At 47.7% G+C, this 16,259-nt stretch overlaps 5 protein-coding genes across 5 annotated transcripts; 4 read left to right on the forward strand and 1 right to left on the reverse strand.

Moving 5' to 3' along the window:
* Positions 1–2,482: 2,482 nt before the first annotated feature.
* On the forward strand, positions 2,483–3,565 carry V1508DRAFT_359343 (chaperonin 10-like protein; the record flags this gene model as incomplete). Its single annotated transcript, XM_066937099.1, has 1 exon — positions 2,483–3,565. The coding sequence occupies one exon, from the start codon at positions 2,483–2,485 to the stop codon at positions 3,563–3,565; it is 1,083 nt and encodes a 360-aa protein (XP_066793720.1).
* Positions 3,566–4,514: 949 nt separating this feature from the next.
* Positions 4,515–5,783, reverse strand: V1508DRAFT_399530 (uncharacterized protein; the record flags this gene model as incomplete). Its single annotated transcript, XM_066938267.1, has 7 exons — positions 4,515–4,626; positions 4,681–4,876; positions 4,951–5,153; positions 5,214–5,266; positions 5,318–5,380; positions 5,413–5,672; positions 5,723–5,783. The coding sequence occupies 7 exons, from the start codon at positions 5,781–5,783 to the stop codon at positions 4,515–4,517; spliced, it is 948 nt and encodes a 315-aa protein (XP_066793721.1).
* Positions 5,784–10,241: 4,458 nt separating this feature from the next.
* V1508DRAFT_451139 (uncharacterized protein) lies at positions 10,242–11,641 on the forward strand. Its single transcript, XM_066942496.1, has one exon. The coding sequence runs from the start codon at positions 10,506–10,508 to the stop codon at positions 11,310–11,312; it is 807 nt and encodes a 268-aa protein (XP_066793722.1). The 5' UTR covers positions 10,242–10,505; the 3' UTR covers positions 11,313–11,641.
* A 1,018-nt stretch (positions 11,642–12,659) lies between these two features.
* V1508DRAFT_390991 (uncharacterized protein) lies at positions 12,660–13,128 on the forward strand (the record flags this gene model as incomplete). The annotated part of the gene is made up of 1 exon (XM_066937933.1): positions 12,660–13,128. Exon 1 carries the CDS (start codon positions 12,676–12,678, stop codon positions 13,126–13,128), a length of 453 nt encoding a protein of 150 aa, XP_066793723.1. The 5' UTR covers positions 12,660–12,675.
* V1508DRAFT_441435 (E1-E2 ATPase-domain-containing protein) lies at positions 13,084–16,120 on the forward strand. Its single transcript, XM_066942290.1, has 3 exons — positions 13,084–13,371; positions 13,428–14,087; positions 14,140–16,120. The coding sequence occupies exons 1-3, from the start codon at positions 13,150–13,152 to the stop codon at positions 15,850–15,852; spliced, it is 2,595 nt and encodes an 864-aa protein (XP_066793724.1). The 5' UTR covers positions 13,084–13,149; the 3' UTR covers positions 15,853–16,120.
* The last annotated feature ends 139 nt before the right edge of the window (positions 16,121–16,259 follow it).

Genomic DNA, 16,259 nt, shown 5'->3' on the forward strand with positions numbered 1-16,259 from the left:
ATTGTGATCAATACGGCCACCGGTCAGCAGACTATGCATAATCCGTGTATTCGTATAATGTCCGTCTGTATTGACTGCATTAGATTTGTACCCAAGGAATATTGGGTGCCTTCCCGTATCGCCCAAATTACCAGACTCGCAAACCAAACTCTCAAATTCTCAGATAACCAAACTTGACTCGTCCCCGTAGCCTGCCCCAACCAGACTATTAATTTCACAAACTCACGCGAACGCGAACATCTCAAAAATGTTTTGGTCGCGTCGACATCCAGAAAACGCGTCTTTCTCTTTCTCCTTCCCTATCCAACGCCGCACATGCGTTTCGACCGCTTCACCAATAGCCTCCTCTGAATATAGCTATGTATTCGTCGGCTTAAACCCAGCACGCTTCAACGCCGGAGACCGAGACCTCAAGACGCACCGGCCGGGATGGATCCCAAAACTTCTCATCGCAGGACAAGCTCGCCCTCCTCGACGCCATAGAGCAGATCAAACCTGCAGGTCCTGCAAAGTGGGACCATGTGATGGATATTTATGGCTACTATTTGAGCTATGCACAGCGTATGCTAACCTACGAGGAGTACTGCACGGAGAATGGAAGAGCCTCTCGCGACGTTGCTGCGCTTCGGCGCAAGTTTAACCAAATGGTTAATCTTCCGAAACCGACGGGAGACCCGAAGTGTCTCCCAGATATACGACGGGCTAAGGAGCTCAGTCGGGCCATTAACGAATCCTTGGAGATGGCCGGACTGAGTGACGATGACATCCTGAAATGGCGGAAGAGAGGGCTGCATATGCAGCCGACGAAGATGACCCCGCCTCCGGCAACATCTCCTCTGGCCGTCGTTCGTCAGAGACTCCTCTGCCTAGCTCCGTAGCTTCTGTGACTCGGGCAATGGCAGGGAGCACGCGTCTCAGCCCAGGAAGAGGACCAAGCGGGACGTGATGGAGTCGCTGGTCTCGATTTTGGATGTCGAGAGACGCGAAGCGCGGGAGCAAAAGATCGATGTGATCATGCTCTACCAGTCTCAGATCGCAGACCTACGACAAGAGCTTCGGGACTCTGTGAGCAATGTGGAGTCCTGCCTGACAAGGTCGAGGATCTGAGGGCAAGTATGGACGATATCGATATCGTGTCCAGCCCTATTGGTGACCCAGAACTTGACTAGCTTTTGGTTTCAATGAGCGCAGTGAAGAATGGCACCGCAAATCCCGTCAGAAATTGTTGCGCAAGCTCGATCTTCATATTTTGCCAATCATCGTTATGATGTACTGGATTATCTTGACCGCAATATTAGGCGGCTCGAAGTCGATCTAGGGCTACACGGAAGTCAGTCAACATTGCTACTTCAATCCAGTTCATTGGATATCTTTTATGCAGATCCCTTCTAAAGTCCTGCTCGTTCGCACGTGACCGTCTTTATATCTTGGGATATGTATGACCTTGTGGGGTGTCGTTTCTGACTTACAAGCTGCAACTTCTCACTTCTCCGGTATTCCGACGTGTAGGTTCTTTCTTAGGTTTGTTGAGGCACCGCGTATAATGATGCTTCATATAATCGTGGTACACTCGTGCTGAACTCGCGCATCGATTTGGTTTCTTCTATAGTGGAGTCAGCTTGGCAAAATTTTCGGTGGGCTTGTTGCTACCACTGTGCAAGGTAATATGAACCACGGCTGTGGGATTGCTGGATGGTGTTTATTACTGAAGCTCAGTTACTGCGATTATCTCCTTACTTACGATTATTATTTTGGCTGACTTTCCCAATTCTACAAAATGGTTAAATGACGAGGAGCAGGCCTATGCAGTCTGGTGTCTTTAAGTGGATATCGGAAAGATTACAAGGTCTATCTGTTCGGGCTGATGCATGCCAATACACTGACGCAGACCTACCTATGCAACTCAACACGAGTCAGACATCCAAGTGTAAGCTAAATAGTCTTTGTTGGTAGTGTCGTCAGCGTTAGGTTTTAGTAGGAACTTAGATTTACTCGACGCAATTCGAGAGTTGGTTAACAGTGTAAGTATCGCTGCCGTCCTACCAATTAGCTGAATGCGCGGCCGTGGAATCCGGTATGAAGTGCCTAACCTGATTCGGTATAGGTTTTGTCAAATTGAATTCCTTAGCGCGGACACTGTTAAGGCTGAACGGTGCAATCTCAAATCAGTCCACTTTTTTTTTACGACATTGGCCACTGGCACACAAAAATAGCACGCGACTTGATATAAGTCGTCAAAATGGCCTTGGCTGAAGGCGACGACAGAATTCCCTGGAATTTCGACTTGACCCGGAAGAGGCCTGTGTCGCCGATTCCCAACGCTCCCGTCGGCCCGACATGCATTGGTTCAAATAATTCCCGTCGACCGACATTGTTTACCTGCACGCCCCGTGTAATTAACATATAAGTACCGCATTCTGTCTGTCTGTTACTGGCACATTCGTGCTGCGTATACCATACGACAACCTAATTGGCAAGCATCATGAAAGCCCTAAGATATTATGGTCCCCGCGATGTGCGACTCGACATCGTGAGCGAGCCGACGATCACTAACCCGAACGATGTGCTAATTTCTCCTCAATGGTGCGGCATATGTGGAACTGATCTCCATGAATTTCTGGACGGTCCTATATTCTGTCCTGTCAAGCCTCATCCGCTTACTCACGAAACTGTCCCGGTCGTCATGGGCCACGAGTTTTCAGGCATTGTGAAGGCAGTTGGCACCAGCGTCTCTAGCGTCAAGCCTGGCGACCACGTCTGTGTGGAGGCGTCGATTCGATGTAACACTGGCTGTGCTCAGTGCCGTGAAGGGCGAACAAATTGCTGCTCGCATGGTGGTTTCTTCGGTCTCTCGGGTTGGGGCGGCGGCTTATCCGATCTAGTCGTCGTCCCGTCTGAACAAGTCTTCAAGTTACCTGACAATCTACCTCTTGAAGTAGGCGCGCTCGTCGAGCCACTTTCCGTCGCGTGGCACGCTGTCCGTCTTAGCGGCTTTAAGGCGGGCCAAACAGCGCTAGTGCTTGGTTCTGGTCCAATTGGGATTTCAACCATTCTCGCTTTACAAGCGCACGACGCAGCCAAGATCATTGTCTCCGAGCCAGCCGAGATCCGACGGAAGCAGGCTGCTCAGTTTGGGGTTCACGCGCTCCTCAATCCACAAGTTGATGACGTTGTGGCGAAGACCCGCGAAATGACCGGTGGCGACGGTGTCGACGTGTCCTACGACTGCTCAGGCGTGCAGGCAACCTTCACCACTGGCTTGCATACCGTCAAATCTGGCGGTATCGCATTCAATATTGCAATCTGGGGCAAGCCTTGCACTTACTATCCTAATGAATGCCTGCTTATGGAGAAGAAGATTATGGGCTCCATTGGGTATGTGGGCCAAGACTTTGCAGATGTTATTAAGGCCTTTGAGCAGGATAAGATCAGGAATGTGGAGAAGATGATTACGGCCAAGTTGCCAATCGCAGAGACTGTTTCGGGTGGATTTAGTCGGCTAATCCATCACAAGGATGACCACATTAAGATCATCTGTACACCGCATCCTGAACTGTTACCGTAGTGATGGACCTTCCCAGGAGAGTTTCGTCTGTCTAGGCTTGGCACTGCGAAATATACTTGGCATTATAAGTGTTGTAGTTCATGGCACTGTAGCATAGTGAATGACTTGGTGAAGGTGGATATCCCTGGAGCCGCGCCTAGTTACTGTAATTGCCCGACTTTGTCAGTCGAATAGCGCATATAGTCGCCCCTACTTTTGTAATTTATCGATCATACGTTATAGCGCACTTGCCCAATTAGGAACGCTGCCATCTTTCTCGTACCAATGGAACTTTTGGAGCATCAAAAATCTCTGCCAAGCCAAAAGTGTCAGGGTAAGGCAAAGTTGGTGGACATATACCTCAAATTGTCAATGAACACATAAGGCAGCGCAAGCTCGGAGATGTATGGAGACTAAAGATAAAGAAAACATTGGATGAGGTTGGAACAGATGAGAATGCCCTCGGTAAGTTCTTGCAGCCTCGGCACACCAAGGATATCCCACAGTCTGTTGATTAACATAGCTTGTCCGTGCGTCGTGCGTCGTGTAGTTCTGATTTTGGTGCCGCTTCTTAAACATGAGCCACCCTGAGTACACTATGTTTTAACAGGATCTTTACACTGTGGCAAAAGATAACCCGGAACCCGGTATTGAGATGATTATACCAACCTTAAAGATATGGGAGGCAGTAAATTGGCTTATCCGATGGCGGTACTGCTCTGCGTATCACATAATACAGACCCGCTGGAATGGGCGTGGTATTGTTGCGATATTAATGATGTCGTCGAGCATCGGTTATTGATTTCTAATGAATTGCTGGGCATATTACACCAATAGATTCAAGACGATAGTTTACGGTTGATATCGGCATACAGCGAATCGGTTTAACGGGGCTGTAGAGTCACTCAGCTCAAGCTCTTGTTCAATTATCACGGTTTGCAAGCAGTCCTAGAATACAGTGCTTATGGTCCTATTTCGGACATGAATCTTCCAAATCCGATCGGCGATATTGCACTGAATCGATCCAGAATGGCACGTCATAAATTGCCTCTTCACGCTCTAATGTCGGCGCAGTAGCAGAACTAATGACATTGTCAGTGATATATGACATATCCAATGTTGTGAATAAATCTTACAATTGTACTTTCCTAAGTCCAACGAAATTAGACTCAGCAAACATACCGGCGCTTATCTCGGAGACGCTTCCTCCAGAGCCTGGGAAGGGCAAGTATTGCCTAACCATTTGTGCTATCTGGTTTCCGCACTTATCGAATCCTTGTATAACAACGTCGAAAAAGAATGCACCAGAAACAATGTCGATCTCATCAAGCCCTAGTCTCATGGAAATAAGATCAAAGTCAACATCCCGTTAGAAGTCAAGCTTTGTTGCTCATCCAGTAAGAGACTCTCAGTGGGTCTGTCAAACAAGAGAATCGCTAATGTCCCGAATGGACCATTAGTTCCGGTGGAGCCGTAGAGAATGTACCGAGAACCGTTGGCGCCAAGAGCTTCGGATGAGTTGGCTGCGAAGAGAGAAGCGGCTGTTACGTTCCATGGAGGCGGCTCTTCGTACGCAGACTGTGGATAGTGAAGGCGAAAGTCGTGGTAGCTACGTTATTAGTGATAAGCTCCCTCGTGCATCAGTAATAAGTAAACGTAAGCTGCTCACGTTTCTGGTGCAGAAATGTTACTTTGACCACAAGCTGTGTTGATATCGTCAAACTATTCACATAATTAGATGGATATTCTTGGCCTAACAGACATTGAACTTACGGTCAAGGTCCATAGATGATCATGACAAGTATCGGAGAGCCGTGGATAATGCGATCTCTCAAACTTGATGCCGTCAATGATCACGCCCGCTTCACTATTGTCTCAAAGGACGCTTGAACTCCGACGGCGTAGGTGTCCGTAAAGCTGTCGGACGCGGTCGCAGTTGCATTTACTTTATACATTTCTTCACCCGCAGGTCTTGCGATTGTTACAAAATTGGCATCATTATTAACACCATAAAGTAATAACTTCAACGAAGCGGACTGAGTCGGCGCGACCGTGGGCGTTGAAATATTGAAAATTGTGACGTAAAACTCCTGAATCGTAAACGATTTGAACATCATCAAAGACAACACTAGTGAAAAGTCAGCCGAAAAATAGAGATCAAAGCTATCGCAAATTAACCTTGCGAGCCCGCTTGTGTCCGAGCTGTTGTGTCCTTTTTGGCAGGTAAGTGTTTGGACATAAGTCAACCCTGCCTCCTCGAGACCCTGTACTAATAGCTTGGAACTTTCTTTTCGGGATTTGGAATTCATAGGTATTAAATGCAAATGAGAGCCCTCCATGGGCGTACGGAGGGATAAACTGAAATAATACGAAGACATCGGTGTTTTCGAGGTTAGTTACTCGCTTTCGAGTCAGCAAGATGAAAGCCAAAAGCCGGAATCGTCTTTCGAACTCACGATAGATGATAGGTTCATATATCGATAGTTTGAATACCCTGAGCTATCGGGGGTACCGAACACCATCGATCCGCTGCATTAGAAAGCAATGCAATCTTACCAGAGGAGCAAGCATTTGCATCTGCGGAGTATGCCGGAAATGACGAGCAATTGAGAAGCTGGAAGTCACTCAGGTAAAGGTAATCTGGATAATGAAATCCGGTAGGCAGCGGCGCGATAGAATATATTACGGTTGCTATATGATCAAACTGATTCTTGTGTTAGCCTGAGCAAGGTCGTTGAAAGTCACTACAAAATGGCAATATACTCACGTTAAGTATAGAAGTCGATGGAGTCGGTACTGCACCTTCATGGCATTTATGGACGACTGCAGTACTGACTCTAAATGCAAGGAAGAAGACAGATGAGCAAAGCACGACAAATTTCACACGCAGATTCATTGAAACCAAAGTCAGAAATATAAGTGAATGGAGTCATGCAGAATCTCCTACTGGAGACTTTCTGCCCTTCATATGGTCCCCCGAATTATGAATATGGCCAGTGCGGAACATCCCCGCAAGTCATCCGGGCGGCTGGAAAACTGTCCAAATGTCTGCAAGTCAGCTTAAGGCGACCACATGTCATGCACTTCTGCGGAATAATTGGCCAAACGTGCCGTACTTCCTTTGGTCAAATCGGCGGTCTCCTAACTCAATTCTATTTGTGGTGATTGCTAAAGAAGGGGATAAGCAACTAAACCCTTGAGACTGTTTTGGTTGGAGAAGAGCAGCCGCTTGACGACGCAAAGTTTAAATTTATTCAAGGTTCTTTACAGATTAAACATAAATTTAGCTGTCGATGCTTTTCTAGACCCACTCGCAGCATAAAGTATACAAGCTTTATCACATTTAATATAGGAGGCTGCTTGCACTTTGTTGGTCCCGCCAACGGAGGCGCGGCTGTTGTGGAATCCCGGCGGGCTCGCTAAGCGTATAGATGTAAATTAGCCGAAACCCTTTCTATAGGTACCGCTTGGCGTCATAAGCGGCTACATAGAAACCTACACATCTTGCAATCAAAGAAAGATTCTAGGCACGAAATTTTGGGTTCAAGATGGAACACTTGGCTCTTACTGCCCTTGGAGCCCCAAGTCAGGAGTTAGTTCCAAAGTAGACTCACAATCAAAGTCTAAGTGACTAGCAGTGAATCTCAAGTGAATTAAGTTCATTCAACACTGACTTGGGTTGATTTTCTCCCGATGCGAAATACTATATTCCTAATAACTCCTAATTAAACTCCTCCACTGAATCAGCTCTTCTGCCCAATTTCTGACAGTGGACCAATCCGAACCCGTCCATGCTTCGATGGTCCCCATGCTATCCTGCCTCATAGCCGCTTCCCAGGGGGCCACCGTTGTAGGGGTTGGCATCGCCGATATTGGACCCGCCTGCTCCGGACGCTCGCCGATGTCTTCGCCAGGAGTCTGACCATCTCGCCTCCGTCGAGGGTCTCGCCATATGATGGTAGCGTACACACGATCATGTATTGACTAGTACCTGAGGTCCTGCAAGGCGCCGTAGCAAACTATGGCGTTGTAAACGCGGAAACGTCTCGTTAACCAAATCAGTATCTATTCAATGTACATCGGGGGATTGGCGTTCCTCAAATATATACTGCACAAGTCACAAACAAGGGCGACGACGTCCTCCAAGTCTGAGTAGTCTAGGAGCTCTTCGTCTAAAGATAGTTTTAATCCTATTCTATTGTTACTTCCTTTTCTATCTAAGTAAAGATTGCCTCCTTTTATAATATTGCACACTTCTCTCTGGGAGAACCAGGCGACCGCTGTGTCACAGTCCCGCTGTCATCCGCCAGCCTACTAGCCGACGATTCCCGCCCGATCCCCTCAGCGCCAGTCAACCTTGGTTCAGGGACCGGTTGGTTGCCGAGTCGGAAGCTAGATGGGGGAAGTAATCCCACGATGGAAATGCGGAATGATGTTGACAACGCTGTCGACACTATAAACCGTTTCGGTCATAGCATGACAGCAGAACTCCTATACACATTCGACTTATCCGTATAATTAACGAATGAGTCGCTCTCAACAGTTGGTAGTATTTTGCGCCAGAAAAGAATGACGTCAGAGTAACAACAAATGTATCAGGATTTTCCAGCATTGGAAAGTGACCCGCCCTCGGTATCTCCTTGAAAGTAGCCATACCAGGAACCATCTTCTCCGGAAATGTTTTCACTATTTCAGGAAGCATTCCATCGTCGGAACCAACATGAAAAGACCAGGAACATGGATGCTTCCCATCCTTTCCGTTTCATCATATGAATACAGCGCCTTCGACGAGACCACGAAGCCATCCAACGAGGCAGCGGCGATCATCTCCTGCACTTGCTCCTACTGCGGCGAGCCTCGACTGTCAGCAGTTAACCATATCGCTACTGCTTTGTTGGCAAGAACGTTACCCATCGATTCCGCATAGAGAATTCGACTATCCCACTCTAATTGCATCCTTTCGTTTGAAGCAATATTGAAATCGCAGGCGACTAATCTATCGAGGCCATCCGGATAACGACTCGCGAAATGCCAGTGCTGTTGCGCCACCGAGTCTAACTCCGATGACGGAATGGGCTCTGGGGATCCTCAGCATGGACATGAGATTAGCTACATCGGCGCAATGTAACGGTTAGGTCGATTTCTTTTGCGTTCCCGATGGAGTCTTGATGATAACCGCGAGTGTAACGGAGTCAATTGGACGCTTCAAGTGTTCTTGGTTTTGTCTGCACTCACCATATCGCAGGAAACGAAATCTCGGAAACTCTTGCTTTAGCAATGAGATGGCAGGGTCCCAGATATGCGTATCTGTGAGCAACTCATTCAAAAACAACAGCACAGGATCTTCTGATCCGGAACCTCACTATCGACATTGTATGGAACCTCCATGGTGACCTTGATTGATCAAATCAGTTTCTGTAGTCAGAGTCCATTCGGAGATAAGCCTATCGTGTCTACAATACGAGAACTGTGAATCTGCGGGTTTGGTAGATTCGCACTGGAGTGAACTCGTGAATTAAGGTCACACTAATGGTCTCCGGACCGCATAACGTGGATTGTTTGGCGGGTAAGGGTAAACCCTGAACAAATTGCATACGGCAAATATTGATCCCGGAGGGAGTTATTACTGCGAACTTAGTGTCAGCATTTGGCCGGATCATACCATGAACTCCACGACTGCATGCACTCCAGTCGCGGAACAGCTAAACCCAACCCTAGCCCAATAACCAATTTCTAACATTACACTGCGGCCGGGCGTATTTGAGCATCAGTAATTATATTATAGCAAAGGATGGAAATGAGGCAGAATAGACGTAATAAGGTTACGTACGATGCCTAACGATACATACAAAGCAGAATAAAACACACACAGCGCGGAAAATATGCGCAAAATATAAGTACAATAAACTACTTTATATCTGGCTCGTGTCAGCTACAGATCGCCATCATTGTCGACGAACGCAGCTGTAATACACAGCACAAATCTACACCTCGATGTACAGGCCGCCGACAATGCGATTTCATGCAACCATAACTGTATCATTGGTATTATTTGGTATATGACGTAGATTTCCGCAGTCCAGCAGGACGAGCATGCGGCGTGAGCCCAGCTGGGCGGGCACACGACACGACAATGGAAGTGGAAGTTGCTGACCTCCCTTGCAACCTAGCTTACGCGGCTGTTCAAGCACCAAATTACGACGCAAGTACCAAAGCACACCGATTCAGAGCTTTCGGACTCGATTTCCTTGTGCAGAACACAACTTCAATGGAGCACCGATACAAACCAAAGATTTCAGTATTATTGCACTAATTACTGGAATCAAGAATTGTAATGAAATTACTAATTGATTTCTATCCGCGCACCTGAATTTGATTGAGGTGCGCGGTGCGCCACAGCCGCAATAAACGAGTCAACGCGCCATCTGAGTCTGCCGTACGTATACTTCTTGGCGTTACATCTGATTCGCTTCTTTGAAATACAACGACCCTCTTAACTAAGATCCTGAAAATATGAAAATCTTTCGTATTTGCTATGCTCAATATAATGCACGAAAATATTCTATCTGATCTTTGTTTGTGGGTCAGGCAGAGGTAAATTTGGCTGGCGGATTGGAGTTGCTGCCTTGGCTTGGAGTGCGGCGCCGACAAACCCTGGTTTATGAGGCGAGATCGACAGACAGGGCCAGTCAAATTAAACAGTCAGTGTTCGTGTTCGCATTGCTGCTTATATGACTCGATGCTGATTCTCGTCGTAGCTTGCGAATACGTGGAGTAAGGATGACGAGGAATCTAACATTGCGTCGGACGGTTTGACGGCTAGGCCGCCGATCGCAGAAACGACAGTCCTCTACGAGAGACGAGAAATGTTAAATACGCCCCGTGTCGCTTCAGTATTGCGTCCTCGCGTTCATCTACTACCGACTACATTTGTTAAGCTGCTCCTCGGCGCACACACAACATGGGCTGTAGTAACACTAGTTCCAATCCCCAGCGATGCCTACCACCTCCCCTCCTTCATCATGACCCGGCTCCACCACGTCATCGAGACGGGTTTGTGTTGCTGGCCCATCATGACGTGGAGGAGAACATCATGTTCCCGATCTTGAATACCAAGTTGGATTTCTCCGAGGAGGAGGAGCAGTACAAGGCAATGTACGACGCGGTCGATAAGTTCGCCACTTGCGTCCGAGCTGCTCGGGTCGACAACACGAAATTCGATGCGACATTGCTAATCGACATTCTCGAGGGTGCGAAAGACGTTCTCCGGGAGATGATGGAGTCTTCGCGGAAATATACTCTCAAGCATGACGATCCCTTCGTGATGCTCCCGTTTCTCATGGGGCACACGCCGCCCGAGTACAAATCCTGGCCGCCGCTGCTGTGGGTGGTTGCGAAGCTGATCCTGCAGTGGATTATTGGAGGCGGTATCGAGGATGGTGGAAATATGCACCATGTTGGATGTCATGGGAGCATGAGCGTATGGAGTTCGAATTGTATTGTGTATCAGCTTCTGCTTGAATATATGGACCATGCATTCTGGCTTCCTGCTAGTTTACTCTACTTTGACGCTCAATCGCGCCGTAACAAGTCAACAAGCCATCAATGGCCATCACGCCAGACCACTTCTCCAGACTGGTATCGCTTTTGTACAAATCTCCAGGGATTCACAGCAACAAACAGTGGAAAGACATTCAATCGTACTGCTGGATATTCTATGTCGAAAATTTATGACTGCCGGTCAGAGAAAACTTTCATCGCTATCTGAATCCAATCCGTTGTGGTACCGATGGGATGGTGAGAGTAATAGCTGTATGTCATTCGCAGATTTCATTAACAGAGCTCATCTGAGAGTGATTCCGGACTGCATGCTTATTTGAGCAGAGCGAGTGCTAGAGGTATGGCATCAATTGCATGATTCCCATAATAAAAGCTGGCAGAATGATTCCCATGAAAAGGGCTGCCAGAAGCAGAATCGTAATCAATGACTCGGTTATGTCATCTGACTAAAATAATTACGAAGAGCTGATGACAATGATAAGTAAAGTTAATGCGCTGATAAGGAGGTCAGAGGGCAGTGCCGGTATACGTCCTGTGGGAGTCTCAGCGAATGTAAGAATCGTTAACTGCGAGTTTGCGATTTTGCACAATATAAGTTAAATTCTGTTTTAACCTCTGTGACCGGACAGTCAAGTATCACGATTATGCCTCAAGCAACACCGCGTCGCGGATATACGTCGAATTGCATTACCAGCATGCGGGAAACGCAAAACGTATTGGAAGTATACCACAAATTAGACAGTGGCATGATTTAAGTAGTCTATCTTACGGGCGGTAAATAAGGTACAGGAGAAAGGTCCACTCTAGTTGCAGCACGCCGGAACTCAGCGGCCCCGGATTTGTTCTGTTCCCAACGTACTAATATAGCTTAGCCGATGTCAATTCCTAACCTTAACCTTATTTTTGTCATGTACCACAATGGCCAATCATTGGGCTCTGCCATACTAAAGCAGCAAAGTATCCAACCAAGTAGTACCTCCCAAATGTCTCACAAATTTGAGTTTACAGCAAAAATATTCCCTATTAATATAAGAACAGGCAAGATTAACACGTTGATTTATTTTATTTTGTATTTGAATAATTTGTGATTCCGATGAAAGGTTTTGTTGGGCATTGTGGTACAATTGCCGCGACTAGAGTGGATGCACCAGAGAGAGACGTTCTTCGTGGGATCAAGTCAGAATAATAATGACGACAAAGTATTGCATAGTAGTTGCTTCCTTCACTGGTGGTTCCAAGCCATCAAACCTTACTCAATTTCACAAGTGGGCAGGCCCCAGCATTTCCATCGTTTATTGGATGGGCAATCTCACTGGGACAGTCTCTATGTCTTCGTCGAGCCGCACACAACCCCATAGAGCGGGGAACGGGCACATGGCTGGCACCTTCGCTCCGGCTGGCCAGCTGTGATTTGACGGTGTGAAAGATCCCCTGATCTGCGTCAATTGTTGGTTCTTACGTCAGCTAATATGACGTAGCGTCTTCGCCGTCTGGGAGGGAATAAAAACCACCATCCTTTGTCAAACCTGTACTAGTTATCTCCGTAATCCGAACCCGACGACCAATGCAGAATGGCGCCATCCACTGATGAGCAGCGCGATCTTGAAAATGGTGATCCTTCGCGGGACAGTCAATCATTTGTTGAAACATTCGACAATGTCGATGAGTACACCGGTCTAATCCGATATGTTTCAACTTACCGCGATCCGGAATTAAAGGCAGCCGCTAACGCCGATGTGAGCGTCGACTTTGAGGAACCGGCGCCTTGGTATAAGCCTTGGAGACGATGGCGTGAAAGGCGCGCCAGGCTTAGCAAAGGACAATTCGTTGTCCCGGACAATTGGCTCACAACGGACATCAAGTTAGGACTCTCGAGTATCGAAGTTGAGAATCGACGCAAGAAAGTCGGATGGAATGAACTTTATGCGGAGAAGGAGAACATGTTTCTCAAGTTCTTGGAATACTTCAAGGGCCCAATCCTCTATGATGAGTATTCCCGATTCTGCTCTTTCAACGCGCAATAGGTTGACGGAAAGTTTTTAGTTATGGAATTTGCGGCCATTCTTGCTGCAGCCCTTCGCGATTGGGTCGATTTCGGCGTCATCATCGGAATACTTATGCTTAATGCGACAGTTGGATGGTATCAGGAAAAGCAAGCGGCGGATGTCGTTGCGAGTCTGAAAGGTGACATTGCAATGAAAGCTCAGGTCGTGCGAGATTTACAGGAACAAGAAATAAGAGCGAGGGAAATCGTACCTGGAGACATTGTAAATATAGAGCCGCGTTTTCCGTTTATTTTGCTGATGCTAACTGAGTTTGATAGATCATAATCGAAGAAGGCCAAGTCATCCCGGCTGATGCGAGTTTGATTTGCGCATACGATAACCCAGGTGCGTTCGCCGACTACCAGGAATTGCAGCAACGACAGGGAGAACTTCTTAATGAAAAGGAATCTGAACGGAATAGTCCAGAGAGTGACGACGATGATCAAGGTCGCGATGACCTGAAAGGAATTTCCCTCGTGGCATGTGACCAGTCATCTATTACAGGAGAATCTCTTGCAGTCGATAAATACATGGGTGACTTAGTATATTACACCACAGGATGCAAACGTGGAAAAGCCTTTGCCGTCGTCACTGCGTCTGCCAAAAATTCCTTTGTCGGCCGGACTGCTGCGCTGGTTGAGAGTGCGAAAGATCAGGGCCACTTCAACGCCATCATGAACTCTATAGGGACCGCACTGCTCGTCATTGTCGTAGCCTGGATCTTGGTTGCTTGGATCGGTGGCATTTTTCATCACTTAAATATTGCCACTCCAGAAAGCAGTTCGCAGAATTTGCTCCACTACGCGTTGATACTGCTCATCATTGGCGTCCCCGTCGGCTTACCCGTTGTTACGACAGCTACTTTGGCAGTTGGCGCTGCCTATTTGGCAAAGCAAAAGGCGATCGTTCAGAAACTTACAGCGATCGAATCCCTGGCGGTACGTGACATCTCGTTGTATTAGGCAACTGATCTTCAACTTACATTATCAGGGTGTTGATATACTCTGTTCTGATAAAACCGGTACGCTTACGGCGAATCAGCTCAGCATACGTGAACCATACGTTGCAGAAGGTCAGGATGTCAACTGGATGATGGCCGTGGCGGCTCTAGCATCTTCCCACAATTTGAAGTCTCTTGACCCAATAGACAAAGTTACTGTCCTTACACTCAAGCGATATCCCAAAGCACGCCAGATTCTTCAGAGAGGCTGGAAAACGGAGAAGTTTACACCTTTTGACCCGGTGTCCAAGCGCATAACGAGTGTGTGCAGATGCGATGGCATAAAATATACCTGCGTAAAGGGCGCTCCAAAGGCAATCCTAGCCCTCACGGATTTCTCTAAAGATACGGTGGATTTGTTCAAGCAGAAGGCAACTGAATTTGCGCGTCGAGGGTTTCGTTCACTCGGTGTTGCAGTTCAGAAAGATGATGAAGGTTGGACTCTGCTGGGTATGCTACCCATGTTCGATCCACCTCGCGAAGACACAGCTCAGACTATCGGCGAAGCGAAACAACTCGGTCTGAATGTTAAAATGCTCACTGGAGACGCCATCGCAATTGCAAAGGAGACTTGCCGAATGCTGGCTCTTGGTACAAAAGTGTACAATTCTCAGCGACTCATTAGTGGTGGTCTGAGCGGTGTGATGCAGCATGATTTGGTAGAAAGGGCTGACGGTTTTGCCGAAGTCTTTCCTGAACACAAGTATCAGGTTGTGGAGATGCTGCAGCAGCGAGGCCATCTGACGGCAATGACTGGTGATGGTGTCAATGATGCGCCTTCTCTCAAGAAAGCTGATTGTGGGATTGCTGTTGAAGGAGCTTCAGAAGCAGCTCAAACAGCTGCAGATATTGTCTTTCTTCAGCCTGGTCTCAGCACAATCGTCGATGCAATCAAAGTCGCGCGACAAATTTTCCAACGCATGAAGGCCTATGTTCAATATCGTATTGCCCTTTGTCTTCATTTGGAGATTTATCTCGTCACATCCATGCTCATCATCAATGAAACCATTCGCGTGCAGCTCGTCGTCTTTCTTGCTCTGTTTGCAGATTTGGCCACGGTCGCGGTGGCATACGACAATGCACACTACGAGGCTCGACCTGTCGAGTGGCAGCTACCTAAAGTATGGTTTGTGAGCGTAGTCCTCGGGATGCTATTAGCTATGGGAACGTGGGTCATCCGGGGCTCGATGTTTCTGCCAAACGGGGGGGTCATCGAAAACTTCGGCTCCGTGCAAGAAATTTTATTCCTGCAAGTCTCGTTGACAGAAAACTGGCTGATCTTTGTCACTCGAGGCGGGAGGACGTGGCCATCTTGGCAACTGGTTGCTGCTATTTTTGGTGTAGATGTTATCGCGACGCTCTTTTGTCTTTTCGGATGGCTGTCTGGACCGCCAGAGGTTGATAACCCAGCAGATCCAGCAGTGCAATCCGCGAGTGGATCGACCAGTATCGTCACCGTCGTCGTCATTTGGGCATTTTCTATTGGCGTCACCATTGTGCTTGCGCTTGTCTATTTTGTGCTGAACAAAATTCCCTGGGTCGACAATCTCGGACGGCAGACGCGCAGCCGGAGCGACACGCAAATGGAGAATATCATTGCCCATTTGTCGAAACTTGCCATTGAGCATGAAAAGGACACTGTGGCAGGGACAGACTCGTATCATCTTACTACAAAGCAAGTAGAGGAGGACGAAGGTGAATAGTTAGTGTAATGACTAAGCTGGGCGAGACTGGCGTGCGGACGTCCGTTTCCTCGTCACGGAGGTCCTCCAGGAGTTGCTGTTCAGAGGATTCCACAAATGGGAGTGTAAACGTTCATACATACATCCATATCCCGTGTAGCGGTCACGCCGTCTGGGTAATTGTTGGGCGTTATAACTCAGTCTCCTCGATGGCCGGGTGTGCTAGTGCTTATGTAAGTGTTTCTTCTGGGTTTTGTGGTTGGGTTTTGGTGTACACTAAAGTCGTGAGCTCTGGCGCCCAGGCGAGCGAGATTCTAAGGAGTCGACAGAGTCGGACAAAACGTCGCTCGCCAGGGTCAAGACACCAGCGAACGCCAGACGCTTCGCTGGTTGTCGAAACTGATTGTGTTTATTTGAGAGTGTAATTA

The sequence above is a fragment of the Lipomyces doorenjongii genome (genome assembly GCF_038497915.1).
Source record: "Lipomyces doorenjongii strain NRRL Y-27504 unplaced genomic scaffold V1508scaffold_61, whole genome shotgun sequence".
NCBI classification, from domain to species: Eukaryota; Fungi; Ascomycota; class Lipomycetes; order Lipomycetales; family Lipomycetaceae; genus Lipomyces; species Lipomyces doorenjongii.